The sequence below is a fragment of the Capricornis sumatraensis genome, chromosome 18, assembly GCF_032405125.1.
Source record: "Capricornis sumatraensis isolate serow.1 chromosome 18, serow.2, whole genome shotgun sequence".
In the NCBI taxonomy this organism is placed as follows: Eukaryota; Metazoa; Chordata; class Mammalia; order Artiodactyla; family Bovidae; genus Capricornis; species Capricornis sumatraensis.
In genome coordinates this window covers 72,048,440-72,065,761 of record NC_091086.1, presented here as the reverse complement: position 1 = coordinate 72,065,761, position 17,322 = coordinate 72,048,440, and the positions used below count along the sequence as shown (strand labels likewise).

Sequence of the window (17,322 nt, the reverse complement as noted above, 5' to 3'; positions counted from 1 at the left end):
TTGTCTCACATCAGTTCCGCAGAGATTTAGAATGAAGCTGCATCCCACAGCATCCTTCCTTCCTTGATTGCTGTGTTGCTGTTGTACAGTTGCTAAGTTGTGTCTGACCTGTGACCCCACGCAGCACGCCAGGCTTCTCTGTCCTTCACTGTCTCCCGGAGATGCTCAAACTCATGTCCTGTGAGTTGGTGCCATCCAACCATCTCATCCTCTGTCGTCCCCTTCTCCTGCCTTCAATCTTTGCCAGCCTCAGGGTCTTTTCTAGTGAGTCGGCTCTTTGCACCGGTGGCCAGAATATTAGAGCTTCAGCTTCAGTATCTGTCCTTCCACTGAATATAATACACTAGGGAAGAAAAGAGTGCTTGTCTCTGGCGATTGACATCATCCGCATGGAAGTGCCCCATCACTTTCATTTTTCATTGACCAGACTTCAGTGTTCTAGTTATCTGTTGCTGCATAAAACCCCCCACGTGTTTAGTGATTGAAAACATTCACATATTTTACTTTCCTCCTGAATCAGCAGTTTGGCAATGGTAGCTCAACCCTGCTCCCTGTGGATTCCCACACCAGAGGCAGACTTCTTGCAGCATGTCCTGGCCAGTGTGGGGCAGGAGGGGGCTCTGCTCACCTGGGCTGGGCTGTAGGAGTCCTCCTCATGACGGATGCTTCTTTAATCGTTACGCCATGGAAAGAAAGTGCCAGCAGCCTCATAGTGGCTTTTACGTGCCTCTGCCTGGGAGAGAAACACTTCACTTTTATTCTTTTTTTTTTTACTCAAAATGGCTGCTTGGAACATCAAAAGAGGTTAGAAGGTGAATCCAGAAGGAACCCAGGAGAAAGAAATAGGAAATATTTTGGAAAGTCCCTGACCACCACATTTTCTTTCTATTTGGTTGGCCCCAAAGTTTCTTTGGGTTTTTCCATTGTGGAAACACATGAACGAATATTTGGGCCAACTCAGTGCTTGCTTTGGGCTTCCGCTGTTCTTTTCCAGATTTCTGCAGTGGGATCTTTAGTTCATCAGTTTTCAGCCTCCTTTCTTTGCGTGAACCTTGGCAACAGCAGGGAGCCTTGAATCAGTGGAGAATCCCTGTGCAGTCAGGGCTTGTGGGGATCTCCAAAAGCAGAGCTTGTGCACCCATCAAGGGAGCCCCATCTGGATGGTCTCTAGTGGGGACCCTGGTCCGGCTGACCTCGTTGGAGTCCTGCATTTGGAGCACAGAGCCGGGCTGGCTGGGCCCCATCAGGCTCCTCCCCGCTTGTCTCAGCCGCATCTGATCCTGCACATCGCCCTTCCTGGGGTGGCTTGGCGTCTGCCTCTCAGATCTTGGGCAGGCCTCTCCAAAGGCCTGCTCTCACTCGGGAGCATTCCGGGAAGAGATTCTGGTGAGGACTTGCTCCATGTCCCCCTCCCAGTTCTGCCACAAATTCTTCTTCTATTCAACTCTAAGAGAGAGCCGTGGAGGGAAAGCGGATCCAAGAAATGGCAACTCCCAGTAAGGCCAAGCTGACAGAAGGGTGATTGAGTCCAACTTGTAAGATGACCAGTTTCCCTCTGAGCACCGCTTTTACTGCACAATACAGGTTTGCTCACGGGAAGACTTCTGGAGCTTTTCAGGATTATTTTGCATTTTGCCTTTAGATCTATGACCCATTCTTCCCCAGTAGCTCAGTTGGTAAAGAATCTGCTTGCAGTGCAGGAGACCCTGGTTTGATTCCTGGGTCAGGAAGATCCTCGGGAGAAGGGACAGACTGCCCACTCCAGTCTTCCTGGGCTTCCGCGGTGGCTCAGTTGGTAAAAGAATCTGCCTGCAGTGTGGGAGACCTGGGTTTGATCTCTGGGTTGGGAAGATCCCCTGGAAGAGGGAATGGGAACCCACTCCAGCATCTTGGCCTCAAGAATCCCATGGACACAGGAGCCTGGCGGGCTACATCCATGGGCTCACAAACAGTCAGAGATGACTGAATCACTGATACTATTGATGAAATTACGTGTGGAGGAGGTAGACTGAGGAGAGAGAGGAGAGATGGTGTGCAGGAGGGAGGAGGACAGACTCGGGGCGGGGGGCACCTGAGGGGCTGCAGTCCACGGGGTTGGAAAGAGTCCGACAGGACTGAGCAACTAAACAGCAACAACAGAAATGTATTTTACATTAGAGCGTCCTTTGCCATCTAAGAGGAAAACAGTACTGTTTAACGAAAGGAATGAAAAATACATGTGGAAAATATGGAAAATATACATAATCTGTTGCTCCATGGAAAAGCCTCCAAGAAACAAGGCCGTTGTTATATGATAAAGAGAAGCAATGGGTGTTTAATAGGCCTGGCAGTTTGACTCCCTCCCAAATTAAATGCACTGATCAGAGAAAGATGAAACATTCCTGGAGAGTGATGGGAACCCATTATCATGACAGTAGGTAATGGGATGCTTGCGGTCTTCCTTTTAAAGGCGTGTTAACACATTTAGTTTGCATTGTATGGTAACTTTTAAAAAATCTTTTTAAAGCCATGTCTTAAAGGCATTTCTGTGCATTTTATTTAGTTTGTGTACCGAGGTACATTTTTTATTTCCGTGAAGGGAGGAGGGGTTGGGCTGCATAAACATATTTAATTTAGATCGACAGTGTTTTCACTGTTTTCGTTCACTTTATTTTCAGCTGCTCTTATTTGTTTTATACACTGAATTTTGAAAACTCAGCTATTTCATAAAAGAGTAGCCATGGGTGAGCTGCTGCGGCTTCGTTCTTCTTCCTGTCCACTGGGGCTGGAATAAGGAGGGAGAGGGCGTGTAATTCAAGGTCGGAGGGCGTTCCGCTGTTTCATTTACTTATTCGCCTTAAGAAAAACGCATGATCCAAATGCAGGGCTAGGAAAGAATGTGGTTTACAAGCTTATACATTTCTAATGAATACACTACTGTTTTTTTTTTTTTTTTGTCCCTTTGCCCCCCGCCCCCCCTTTACAAAAGATTCTATTTAGTAGAGCAGTCCATATTAAGACTTGTTTGGAGTTAAGGTTCAAAAGGCAAACGCAGAATAAATTGACGGCTGTTCTCTTTCTGGAAGAGCCCGGATTCTTCAGAGGGCTCAGGTTTTGCAGTGGTCAGGGGCCACTGGCCTTGTGAGCAGAGACTGACTGTCTGAAGCCACGGGCCATCTGGGAACGGGCCTCCCTGCCCGGGTTGGGGACAGGACTTCAAAGCTGGGGGGAGTCCTTCTCCGGGGCGTGGGGTGACCCAGGCAATGCCATGCATCCAGTAAGCAGGGCTACTGGATGCCCTCGGGTCCTTTTAGGATGGAGAGGCCTTTGTCTGCCCTTTTTCCCTAAACGTACATTCACAGTCCTAGCTGACGCTGGGTGAGCATGGAGGTGTATGTATCCTTTGAGACTAGAAGCTTGGGTCTTTTGTTGTTCTGATTTTGAAGGAAATAAAGCATTTCTGTGGGGCCCTAAAAATATTAGGGGACCAACGTCCACTGTGCCTAGTGGAGAGGTCGCCCTGCAGCCCAGACTAGTGGGCTGTCTGGGATCAAGACCCTGATGGTGGAAAAAAAAAAAAAAAAGAGAGAGAGAGCTGCCAGTATTTAAACCCCAAACCCATATCAAATCTTATTATATAATGTTCCTGGCTCACCAAGGCATTGGGTCTTTCCCTTGTTCACGGCTGGATCTTTGAGCAGAGAAATTAAGGGAAAGCGGCTATGGGCTATATACTTCATCCTCCTCTTCCCATAAGGACACAGGTCACAGGTCACAGCTTCTCTGTGCCTTTAGCTACTGATTTTCACTTGATGGGCTTCCCTGCTATCTCAGAAGGTAAAGAATCCACCTGCACTGCAGGAGACCTGAGTTCGATCCCTGGGTAGGGACGACGCCCCAGAGAAGGAAATGTCAACCCACTGTGGTATTCTTGCCTGGAGATTTCCTGGGACAGAGGAGCCTAGCAGGCTACAGTCTGTGGGATCGCAAAGACTCAGACATGACTGAGTGACTCACACTTTTCACTTGACAGTCACGCAGGTTTTCACACCACTTTCTTCCTTTCTGGATAACCGAAGCCAATACAGTCAACGGTTGTTGCTTTCCTACGGGGTTAATGAAATGATGGAAAATCCACGCCAGGAAGGCAGCTGTCCTGCTTCTCTACTGGTTGGCTTTCTGTTTGCAGCTCAGTTAACTTCGTTTGGGGAAGTTTAAAGTAAAATCACGTTTTCACGGCTCTGTGTGCAGCAACCACGACCTTGAGTGAGACGTCCTCAGAAGACAGGCTGCTGTGTCCCTGTGTGCCCTGGTCCGTGGATCAGGGCACGGACTGGGGAGCACTGGGGTGTGGGTGGATCCCAGACAACCTTTTATGATGCTTGGAACCTGTGTCTGAAGGTCAGAGTACAAGAAGGCACTTAATCGTGGACAGAAATAGTAGGGGAGGGAGGTTGTGAGAACATCCCACTGGGCCCTTCTGTCTTCTGGCTGTTCTGGAAACATTCTTTTGGCCACTGGGGAACTGGCTACACCGGGGCTCATGCATCGTTTATGCACACAGGGCACAGGGCTCTGCTGTGATGGCAACACAGACCATCCCCTGGGTGAAGCCCCGTTCTCTCCCAACCAGCCCCACAACCCTGGTGCCTCCTTCCCATTCAGAGGCCTGCATTTTCTCACCTGTGCAGGCAACCGTGCCTACACTCATATGGCTGGTGTGAGAATAAAAGACCTTAACGTACCTGAGTGCTTAGCAGAAAAATAGCCATGTTAGAGTTGATGCTTTCGAACTGTGGTGCTGGAGAGGACTCTTGAGAGTCCCTTGGCCAGCAAGGAGATCAAACCAGTCCATCCTAAAGGCAATCAGCCCTGAATATTCACTGGAAAGACTGAGACTGAAGCTCCAATACTTTGGCCATTTGATGCGAAGAGCCAACTCATTGGAAAAGACCCTGATGCTGGGAAAGATTGAGGGCAGGAGGAGAAGGGGGCGATAGAGGATGAGATGGCGGGATGGCATCATCGACTCCAAGGACATGAATTTTAGCAAAGGAGATGGTGAAGGACAGGGAAGCTTAGTGTGCTGCAGTGCATGGGGTCATAGTCAGACACAGTTGAGCAACTCAGCAGCAACTGACGTGAGTACTTGCTGTGATTGTTGTCGCTCTTGCCTTTCTCACAGTTGTTGCTTGACACGTGTAACTGTGAGAGAGGAAAGGGAAGAGAAGGCGCTGAAGGTGGTCCGGGCCCCCCTGCTCTCTCCTGGGTGTCAGCCTGGGCCTGCCGCCTGGTGTGCCTCACCCGCCTTCCTGCCCGCCTCCCTGCCCGCCTCCCTGTGGTCAGTGGCCTGATAGCTGAAGGAGGTGGCGGGGCATCTCCAGGGAGAAGTTAGAGATGCTCGTGGCCCAGAGTGAGCCCTGTACCCACCAGAAAAGGTGAGGGCTTCCCCAGGCTCTGGTATTTGAAAGACCTACGCCGTATGTCCCAGGTTGCACTGTAACTTTTGAGTTTTGTCTTGTTTTCTTACTTTTGGCAGAGCTCAGTCTTGGTTGCCGCACGGGCTTTTTCTCGGTTGCAGTGAGCGGGGCCGTGTCTCTGGCTGCAGTGTTTGGGCTTCTCATCGCGGTGGCCTCTCTCCTTGCGGAGCGCGGGCTCTGGGGCCCGTGGGCTGCAGCAGTTGCAGCTCCCAGGCTCTAGAGCGCGGCCACAGTAGTGGTGGTGCTTGGGCTTCTGGCATGTGGGATCTTCCCAAATCAGAGATCGAACCCATGTCTCCTACATGGGCGGGCAGAGTCTTGACCATTGAGCCACCAGGGAAGCCCTCTACTGTAAGCGTTAATATTCTGAAACTTCAGTAGAAGTTCTTAGGGCCCTGGCTATATGGATTGTTTTGGTTGAAACTCCTTTGAGTATTTAATCAACTAAATGTATTAGCTGAAGATTAAAGCTTTTACACTGTGTTCCATCCCATGGCGTGTGCTGTTCAGAGCAAGTTTCCAGCAGAATATTTGGAGAAGCTAAAGCCTAGAATCCAGGCTTGGATAATCAGAGGAAACGCTAGGTTTATTGCATTGTGTGGAATTGTAATACTGTGCATTTGAAGGGTTATGTGGCTAGATAGAGATGAATAGAAAATGACTATTAGTGTGCAAATGTAGAGTTTTAAAAAATGCATTAGTAACAGGCTAATAATGTCCATTTTCCTTTTGCTGCCAGAGCCCAAGAAAGGCGGAAAAAGAAGCTAGCTAAATGGCACAGTCTTCTAAATATTTCCCACTCTCTCATCTTCTATTTTTAGTACTTTCTGACCCTTTTCTATTAGCCTTGATCTTGTTAAAACATTAATTGCAATGCATTAAAAGAAAAGCTTCTAGTTTTAGAATCCAAGATAGTAGTTAGTTCTTTTTTAAATAAACCATTTCAAAACCATTTGCAGGCCTTAATTTCCTATGATTAGAGCATATCTGATTGTCTGAAGTTGTTTGCCTTATTTTATCCTTACATTCTGTGTTCTCACATTTACTTTTGAATGAAATCCATTTTTTCACTTACCAGGGAAAATTTGCATTCGATGGCATGGCTGTGTTGTGTAGTTTAAATATCCAGTCCTAGATCACGTGTGCTCATTCACTCAGTCGTGTCCGACTCTGCAATCCCATGAACTACAGCCCTCCAGGCTCCTCTGTGAACTCGGGTTGGTCTCTCTGGTGTAAAGGATGCTGAGATGGGGAGTTCAGATGGAGACGATGTTGTCCCTCTCCCAGAAGAGGCTCCCATGCTCAGAGAGGCTCCTCTGGCACACGTGGGATTTCCCAGGCAAGAACACTGGAGTTGGTTGCCATCCTCCAGGGGCTCTTCCCAACCCAGGCATTGAACCTACTTCTCTTGCCTTGGCAGGAGGCTTCTCTACCACTTCACCACCTGAGAAGCCCAGTATTGGGTTATTTATGTAGAAAAACATTTCTTAAGTTAATAAGAAACTTAAATTTTCGAAAGTTCAAATTTTTCTACTTCTGAAGTCCCTTTTAAAACCTGACCTGTTTAAACCTTGACTGATGTTGATAACATTTCAATATTAATAACAAGTCATGGGCGCCACAGGCTTTCTAAATTTTCCCTTTGTGATGTTTTTTCCCCTCCCCTTAGGAAGTTGAAGACCATGTGGCATTTTTAATCACAGTTCCAACTGCCCTGGCGATTTTCTTTGCGATCTTCATCCTGGTGTGCATCGAGTCGGTGTTTAAGAAGCTGCTGCGCCTCTTCTCTTTGGTGATATGGATCTGTCTCGTGGCCATGGGCTACTTGTTCATGTGTTTTGGGGGCACCGTCTCTCCCTGGGACCAGGTAAGAGGTCCAAATGCTTTCTGTATTTTGATCTGTGACATACCAGGTTCTGTACACCTGGCCCCAACCTGTAAACAGAGGCTGAGAAGACCATCTTCGGAAATAGCTGGCGCACGGGGCTCTGCAGAGTGAAGTCACCCAGTGCCCGTTTTTACCCATCAGACCTGCCGGCGGTCAGGGGCCGCCCAGGCTCACCTTGTCACCTGTTTCCAATGGCTGAGGCTGCCGTTGCAACTCGCACCCTGCCTTAGTACTTCCTTCTCCTCCAGCCCCTCGAGTCTCCCGTTGTTCTGGAATCCCCCTGGGGTGGGCACCGCTCTCTGTGCCTTGAAGTTGCAAAGACTGAACTTGAACTCTTTGCTCAGGGACCGGATCTCCAGATTTGGTGTCAACATGATGATGTCATAGCAGCAGGGAGACCCGCTGTTCCTCATGTTGAGCCCGGGAGGCTCTTGGTTTAGAAGAGGGCCATGTCTGGGGGATGCTAGGTCTTTAGGAGACTGTAGTCCAGCGGGCTTTTCCCCTTGTGCTGGGGCCGCGTGGCTCTTGTCTGCTGGCTGCTTGATCAGATGGTTCCAGGCACGGGAGCGGGTGTCCTAGTTAGGAGCTTCAAGCTTGTAATTGACGCCCAGGGGCTCTGTCGCCATCGAGGGAGAGAGGAAGCTGAGTGCCAAGAGGGCTGTTGCTGAGCTGCTGGGGGCCAAGAGCCTGGGGAGGGAGAGGCGCAGGAGCCACAGTCGTTAGGAGACTCCCCGGAGTTACTGGGGAGGCGGAGAAGAGAGACTCAGGGTGGAACACACAGAAGGATTCAAGTGCCGATGTGTGTTACTTTCAATTATCTTTTGATATTGACCTCTAATGTAATTCCACAGTGGAAAGAGAGAAGACTCTGTCTGATTTCAATACCTTTAGACCATGCAATTTTTGCACCTGGTTTTGTGTCCTTGGAGAAGGAAATGGCAGCCCACTCCAGTAGTCTTGCCTGGAGAATCCCATGGACAGAGGACCCTGGTAGGCTGCGTTCCATGGGGTCACGAAGAGTTGGACATGACTGAGCGACTTCCCTTTGTGTCCTTAGTTTATAGTCTATGGGAACTTGAATAGAATCTGTAACCTACTGTTGTGCAAATCTTAATTATGTTGAAATGGTTCACAGTGCTTTTCAGGTCTACTGTATCCTTCTGCTTTCCTGTCTGTTCCTTCTATTAATTTTTGACAGTTTCGTATTGAGACTGTCATATTGAAAAACCTTAATTTATCTACTTAAAAAATAATTATAATATCTAGTAGAACTATGGGTACCCTTGTTTTGTATTTTTCAAGTCTCCTGTAAATGTGTTATCATACTTTCAAAATTTGAAAAATAAAAAGAGAAAAAAAAAAAAGTTCAAGTGCCAGGTCAAGAGCCTGAGCTGAACAGAGCCCTTGGGAAGCCCAAGAATGGGGTTTCCAGAGTATTCTGTCCTGTGATCTCAGACAAAGCATCCTCATCTTTGACCCTTAGTTCCTTCTGTGAAGGGAGAGGCTGGGCAGAGTGAACTCGGGTTGGTCTCTCTGGTGTAAAGGATGCTGAGATGGGGAGCTCAGATGGAGACGATGTTGTCCCTCTCCCAGAAGAGGCGCCCATGCTCAGAGAGGCTCCCCTGGCGTCTCCTCCTCGTTCCTCCACTCAAGCCTTTTGCAGCGCTGGGCGCCACCCCCCCATACCTCTGCTCCCCGTTTGCTCCACGCACACCCTCACCCACTGCTCTCAGTGGCACACGTGGTCCACCGTCCCTCCGCCGTCACCCCAGTGCACGAGGACAGGAGCAGGAAGCAGGTTAAAAGCATCCTTTGCCGTCTGTGGCATGGACCCCGGGTCTTTCCTAGCACCGCAGCCACAATGGAGCGTTCGAAGAAGCCTTCCTGTCTGGAGGCTTCCCTCGTAGCTCAGTTGGTAAAGAATCCACCTGCAATGCAGGAGACCTCGGTTAGATTTCTGGGTCGGGAAGATTCCCTGGAGAAGGGAAAGGCTACCCAGTCCAGTATTCTGGCCTGGAGAATCCCATGGACTGTACAGTCCGTGGGGTCACAAAGAGTTGGACAGGATTGAGTGACTTTCACTTTCCTGTCTGGAAGGACAAATACTCCTTCTGTTCAGAATTCTCTGAGCTTCCTTTTTTCACGTGAATGACAGACTCTGTCGTGATTGGTGGACACTTGTGCGTTTCCTTCATTAACGTCATCTGGGGGCCTTCCCAAAGCGGCCTCCCCAGGTGTCTGGCTGCCCTCCCATCAGGAGACCCCCACCCTCTCTGGTCTTTCCTCAGCACTTATGGCCATCTGCAGAGCATGTTATATAACCCTCTCTCTACCACTGTCTCACCCAGAGAACGTAAACTCCTTCCCCGTGGGATGTGACTGCCCCTGTTGCGTCTCTGCACCTATAGGCGCTGTCAGTTGGTGGCACCCTGAGCTGCCTTCACGGGACTTGCCTTAGTAGATTGGTCTTTCCCTTCCCTTAGTGGATGGGTCTGTCTGTTGGCTTTGTGTGTGTGTCCACTCGTTTCTGCTTTTACTCATCTTCTGGTTTTACGACGCACGCTCGGGTTTAATTGCTGCTCTCAGCCTGTTCGTTAAGAAATCTCTGTAAGCATCTTCGTTCCTTCGTTGTTCAGTCGCTCAGTCATGTCCGGCTCTTTGTGACCCCGTGGACTGCAGCACGCCAGGCTTCCCTGTCCATCACCAACTCCTGGAGTTTGCTCAAAGTCATGTCCGTTGAGTCAGTGATGAGCTTGAGTGCCTTAAACATCCTTATTTCAGAGTCATTTTACTTGCTAGGGTGGCTCAGGCAGTAAAGACTGCTTGTACTGTAGGAAACCAGAGTTTGATCCTGGGTCAGGAAGATCCCCTGGAGATGGGAATGGCAACCCACTCCAGTATTCTTTTCTGGGAAATCCCATGGACAGGGAAACCTGGCAGGCTACAGCCCACGGGGTCACAAAGAGTCAGACACAACTAAGCGGCTGACATTTTCCCTTTCACTTGACTTCCGTTTACTTGAGATCGATTTCCCAGCTGTTGGTTGGCTCTGTTTCTTGGCTCTAGCTTGGATGCTGTTGTTTACAACCTCGTGCTGAGATTTTTCACCTTGGCCTCTGCCCGTGGCCCCACCCACGTCAGGGTTGCTGGCCTCACGCCGTCAGGACCCTGGGCAGGGTGGGCTCCTGTGTGGAGCCTCAGCACCGTCGATGGGGCAGCCAGGGGGGCCGGCCTCCCCCACGACCTCTAGGGGCACAAGTGTTCGGGGCCACTTGCCTTGCGCTGTGCGGCTGCTCACATCTCTTGCCAGAAGAGGGCCACTTTGAACTAATTAATTTATTCTTTTAACTTTGTATTTTATATTGGAGTATAGAAGGAGGGCATGACAACCCACTTTGGTATTCTTGCCTGGAGAATCCCATGGATGGAGGAGCCTGGTGGGCTACAGTCCATGGGGTTGCATAGAGACAGACACGACTGAGCAACTAACACACACGCACGCACGCACGCACGCACGCATGCACACGCGCGTGCGCGCGCACACACACACACACACACACACACACTTGAGTAAGGGTTCCCAGGTGATGCTAGTGGTGAAGAGTCCGCCTGCCAATGCAGGCCACTCAGAAGATGCGGGTTTGACCCTGGGTCAGGAAGATCCCCTGGAGTAGGAAATGGCAACCTATTCCAGTATTATTGTCTGGGAAATCCTGTGGACTGAGAAGCCTGGTGGGCTACAGTCCTTGGGGTCACAGAGGACACAACTGAGAGACTGAACACACGCACAGAAACAGGGGGCTGGATGCGCCCGCTTAGAAGGAGATGGGGTACGCAAGAGAAGAGTTGAGCTGGGCACCCAGGGTGGAGGAGAGGGAGTATGTATATATTCTTTTTCAGAGTATTTTCCCATTTAGCTTCTTTTATAATATTGAGCAGAGCTCCCTGTGCTGGACAGCAGGTCCCTGTTGGTTGTCCAAATACCTGAGAAATTACTTGAGTTAAGTGTCCATGTCATCTATGAATAGGAAGCTTTATTTCCTTCATTCCAGTGTTAATGTCTTATTTCTTCTTCTTGACATGTGTGCATCATCAGACCCTCCGGTAAAATTCTAAATGCAAGAAAGAAAGAAAGAAAGAAAGAAAAAAACACAAAAAACAACAGAAGAGGCCACTTGAGCCCCATTCCTCTGCTGGAGTCTGAACTCCTTCTCAGCACTCCTGATCGTTCAGGAGGAGACCTGAAATGTGGTTATTCTGCCTGGTTAACCCAAAGTTGTCTCTCTGGCGTCTTTTGGTGTCAGCATCACAGATGCAGGCCCCTTGATGAACGCTGATGTTCTGACCTCCGAGAGGTGTTAGTAGGCTCACTGCGCTTGAGGGAGTGAGCTCCAGGCTTGATCCGAGAGAGGATGCTTCCACGCCCAGTGCCGTTGTGAGGAGTGGCTGGGGTGCACCGATGGGGACAGTCCACACGGGGCCCCCCTCACCGCTGACAACAGTGGCAAGTTCGGGGATCCCAAGACCCCTGTGAGGTTCAGAACTTGCAGAAGGACCTACAGAACCCTTTGAAAGCTGTTAATACTCATGTTTACAGATTTCCCAGGTGGTGCTAGAGGTAAAGAACCTGCCTGCCAATGCAGGAGCTATAAGAGACCTGGGTTTGATCCCTGGGTGGGGAAGATCCCTTGGAGGAGGGCATGGCAACCCACTCCGGTATTCTCGCCTGGAGAATCCCATGGACAGAGGAGCCTGGTGGGCTACAGTCCATACGGTCACAAAGAGTCAAATATGACTGAAGCAACTTAGCACACACGCATGGTTTCTTAAAGAACACAGTTTAGCATCAGCCAAGGGGAGTGTTCAGGAGAACTGCGGAGTGTGGAGTGTCTGTTGTCCGGTCTATCTGGAGATACAGCCATGCCCTCCTAGCTGCGCGGGGAATAGCGCCTCCCTGGGAGCGTCATCAGAGCCTCGTGTGCCCAGGTTTTGCCTAGGACTCATCGTGTGCCCCTGCATGGCTGGCTGTGGGTCTCAGCCCCCCTACAGATAGAGCAGACTCTGTGTGGCCCTGAGCCCCCTTCCTGAATCACATCTCAGATGGTCTGCTGGCCAGAGCCTCCAGGGACGCAAACAGTCCTGTCAGGTGGGGCATTCCTGGAGTCCGAGAGATCTGCTCCCAGGAGCCCAGGGCAAAGGCCGATCTCGTTCTGCTGAGGTCGGTTCTTCCCCGCACATTTGGGTGGAGTCCTGCTCTCAGCCATCAACAGCCAGCACACAACCCAGAACTGGAGCCGCCAGCACCAGTGTTGTCTGGAAGGCGCTGCCCCTATTCTGGGTGCTTTCCCTCCACAAACCCGTTCCATCTTTTCATAGCTCCGTGGGGTGGGCGCTGTGGTACCCGAGCTCACCCAGCACCTAGACTTCCACACCGGTCCCTCGATCACAGCCAGGCTTCGGGGGCAGTGAGTGAAACAGGAGATTTGAACTCAGGGGGACTGACTCCAGAGGCCAGTCTTACCTGGGATCCCAGTAGTTCTCAACTGGGAGCAGTTTCACTCCCAGGGACATTTCCCAGTCTGGCAGTGTCTCTGACTGTCGCAGCCTGGTTAGGGGTCACCTAGTGTGTAGAAGCCAGAGATGCTGCTGTGAATCCTACAAACAGCCTACAACGCACAGGCCAGCAGCATCTCTAAGGATCACCCAGCCCGAATGTCTCCAGGGCCGAGTCTGAGAAACTCTGTGTTTACCAAAGACCCAGTTCTTAAAGGCTCAGTAAGTGGAACTGTCCTAAGTGGCCAGGGCACCACTTCAGACTGATGGTTCTGCTTTGGATCAGAGAGGCATGATTTTGCAGCGTGTGGCCTGGAAAACGTACCCGCTGGAGAAAGGGTGGCAGGTTTGGAGGTTGGGCATTGACATGGTTTGGAAGCAGCCGCTGGTGAAATAAGGAAAATGTGGAGAAGACGCTGGTGGCTTTGTCCTCCCAGCCCTGAGTACCTGTGGAGACCTGGCGTCACTGGTAGTTTTAATTCAGCTCGTGTCGCCCCCGATTTGGGTCCCCTCCCAGCCCATGCTGCCATCATCCCCACCCAGCTGACATGTGTTCCACACAGCCGCCTCCTGGACGAGAATTGTTTAAAAATGACATTTGTTGGTGGTTCCCAGCAATCGGAGGGAAGCTGTCTGTTACATTGCAGAGTTGGAGGTTCCAGCTGTTAACAGTGGTGTGTGTGTATGCTGAGTGCACATACACGTGCGCGTGCGTGGGCGTGCACGCGCATACACACACACCTCTGCAGGGAGGGTCTGCCCGCCTGCTTCAGCTTGGACTGGGTTTGCTGAAATCCCCTGCCCACCGCCCGTTGGAGAAGGAAGTGGCCACCCACTCCAGTATTTCTTGCCTAGAGAATTCCATGGACAGAAGAACCTGGTGGGCTATAGTCCATGGGGTCACAAGAGTTGGACACGTCTTAGCAACTAAACCACCACCACCACCGCCTCCCCACCGTGTGCGAGATGACCTCCCCATGATCAAAGGGTGGAGGTGCTATCAACACACTTGACCTTCTTTTCCTGAATGGTTGGAAACCACATGAAAAATTTGAACATGGCTAGGAGAGGAGGAAGCAAGTTATCAGTCTCCTGTATTCCTTTAGGTGAAGGGATCATTTTTTGTTTTTCTGAAGACATCAGCAGCAGCACATCTGGGGCCTCCAGTCCCCTCTTTTGTGCATTCCCGGGGCCGTCACACGGCACAGCAGCTCTTCCTGTCTGAGCAGCCTTCCTGATAGCCAGGTCCTATCCAGAGAGGCCTCATCACAGTTGACAAATAGTGGCTCCCAGCTCTGGAGCATAAAGTCCAAAATCAAGATATGGACAGGGTCACGCTCCCCCGAAGGCTCTGGGGCCGGCCCTTCCTTCCCTGCCCCTTCCAGGATCACGTGGCTGCTGGGAAACTCTGTGGATGGTAGACACACCTCTTCAACATCTGTCTCCATCATCTCATGGCACTCTTCTACCTGCGTCTCTTTGATTCTTATAAGGCCACCCATCATATTGGACTTAGGGAACTCTCATGATTCCTGCTTAACTTGACCATGTTTGCAAAGACCCTGATTTTAAAGAAGGTCACATTCACAGGTGGGGCTTCCCAGGTGGCTCAGTGGTAAAGAATCCACCTGCCAGTGCAGGAGACGCGAGTTCGATCCCTGGGTCGGTAAGATCCCCTGGAATAGGACATGGTAACCTGCTCCAGTATTCTTGCCTGGAGAATTCCATGGAACAGAGGAATTTGTCCTGGTGAGCTCCAGTCCATGGGGTCGCAGAGAGTCAGACACAACTGAATACTCACTGGCTGGCTGGCCCAGGTATAGGGGTGAGGATTTGAACACATCTTTGGGGAGGACACCATTCAACTCATGATAGATGGCATTTCATGGAAGTCACCCTGTTGCCTAGGAGGACAGTCTCCTGCTGCAGGAAGCCAGGCCCATCTCGTGGCCTGTTGGCTCTCATATTTACTTCCCACTCTTACATATTTGACAGCTGCTCTTGATGTTGACTTTCACTGAAACTGCAAGTCCACCTGGAGATTAAATGTATGCTGTGGAGGTTTTTGACCCATTTTTAAACCAGGGTCTGCGGAAGTAGAAACATTCTTATGTGTGACTAGCCTGCTGAAATCAATCATCCACACTCAGGAACAGAAAGAGAAAATGACCTGTGATCAAGCGCATTGCCTTGTAGACAAGGAGAGCATCATAAACGAATGTTTGCACGTTAGGTTGGTTTGCTCCGCCTGTCTGATAACGAAAATGCTTCTTTGGGGTTTTTGTAGGCATGCCGTAACATTTTCCTTTTTTATGATATCTTTGGTTCACTTAGTGAAGCCTTAACTTTTAGGTGATATTATATATATATATATGTAATTTATTTACGTATTTTCACCCTTTGCTGGGTCTTTGCTGCTGCACACTGTCTTTCTCTAGTTGCGATGAGCAGGCTCTGCTGTCTAGTTGGGGTGCTTGGGCCTCTCGTTCCCGTGGCTTTTCTTGTTCCAGAGCACAGACTCTATGCACGTGGGCTTCAGTAGCGGCAGTGTGTAGATTCAATAGTGACCGGGCACCAGCTTAGTTGGTCCGTGGCCTATGGGAACTTCCCCAACCAGAGATTGAACCAGTTTCTCCTGTATTGACAGGCAGATTCTTGACCCCTGAGACACCAGGGAAACCCTAGGTGATGTTTTAATTTATGACTTTCCAACAAGGCAAATCCATTGCATCTCAGCTGAAAACCACTGACTTAGGACCTTCCCTTTGAGGTAAGAAGACTGTTGAGAAGGTGGCGGGTCAGGAAAGCAGTTGTCTACAGTGGCTGACGTTAGCCTGTGGTCCCTGGATTGGCCAAGTGAGGACCAGGGAGTGAGCTGCACTCGCGTTTGATTCCAGAGTTCTGCTTCCCTCGTACTAAGGGCTCACTGAATAGAGTTAAATAAAAACTTCCATTTCTGGCAGCCCTGTTTCTGCCTTGGCAGGGAGACCAGGTTGTGTTATTGTATAGATTTGTTAACTTACCAAAGTGAACGGCTAACATTTTGCTCTGGGAAGAAGGGACTTTCTTTGTCCTGTTACCTAAAAGGATGCCAGCCATTCAGCATGTTCCCATGTGTGTTTTCCTACAAAAATAGGACATCAGTGCTCAAACATCAGTTTTTTTTTAATTGAGAAAAGGGTGAAAATGAAAGAAAAGAAAGGCCTCTTGTCAGCTTTGAAATGATACAGAGTTGGTTTGTAAGTGTAGTGACTTGGAAAGCTATTAAGGAACCCAGTAGCATAGGAATGAAAGGAGAAAACCCAGCGTGTTCCTGGGGAGCCAAGAAAACCATCTCTGGGTGCTTCTGTGCACCTCAGCGGTTTCTTAGGGGACATTTTGGACTCAATATGAAAAAGAACAAATCAGACAAAAATGTAAAGTAATATACAAATTATGTCGTTAAATGACAAAGATACATATACATATATATATACATGCATATATATATATACATATATATTCTAACCCCTCTGCTTTTTGTTTTTGGAAAAGCAAAGGCCAGGAACATAGTGATGAAGTGTGGATTTGAAGGAAGCACAGCACAGCTGGACGCAGCCCGAAGGGTAGTTATTTTGAGATTCCCACGTATTTCTGGCTGTTGAGTGTGGAGGTGGCATTTCTATATTCTCTTTACCGTGTGTTCCGAGCCCGAGGATTGGGAAAACCACACAGGCTCGCAGTGAACGGAGAACGGGTTACCACCCTCCCTGGGGCTTCCCAGCCCCAACCCCGCGACCCTGCTTGAGTAGACAGTCCTGTTGGTGTTTCTGGAACAATCTGTGTGTTCCCTTCTTCTTTTATCTCCTCCCGTGCTTTTCTCTAGCGGAGCCTAAGCCGGGGTCCTTAAGGTTGACACCTGCGCTTAAACGGTTACTTGACTGCAGAAGGGGTGCTGCTGTTCTGACCTCCGAGCTTTGTGGTCCTCACTCTGCCCCGCCCCCAGGTCAACACTCATTTTGAAGGCCGAGTGGCCCTGGAGGCATTTTTGTTTGCTGCTCTGTTCCCAGCATGTTGCACGGTTTCAGACACGTGGAGATCACACTGCAAACTAACTGAACGAGTGGACACATTCTCTCTGGTCGTCTCCTCCCCGGTGACGAGGAGAGACGCTACTTCCTGGATCCTGGTTCTTCCGTGCTCCAGGCAGCATTCAGTTACTTTACATACGTGACTTCCTGGTCTGTAAGACCCTGCGAAGACAATACTGTTATTACCTGCGATTTGAAGATGAGAAAGCTGAGACCCAGAGAGGTGAAGCAACTTTCCCAGAGTCACACAGCGAGGAGGAGCGCCAGCATTTGAACCCGGCATTCTGGCACCATGATCGTCACACGTCGTCTCTGCCTGCCTCGTGTTTTTGGCGGCCTTGTGGTGCCTTAG

At 49.9% G+C, this 17,322-nt stretch overlaps 1 protein-coding gene across 1 annotated transcript in view; it reads left to right on the top strand.

The window, feature by feature from the left end:
- Window positions 1-17,322, top strand: part of ADCY2 (adenylate cyclase 2) — a 449,290-nt gene that overhangs the window by 13,643 nt on the left and 418,325 nt on the right. The window contains exon 2 of the mRNA XM_068990537.1: window positions 7,129-7,326. Coding sequence (XP_068846638.1) covers window positions 7,129-7,326 — 198 coding nt within the window. The remainder of the gene's footprint in view (window positions 1-7,128; window positions 7,327-17,322) is intronic.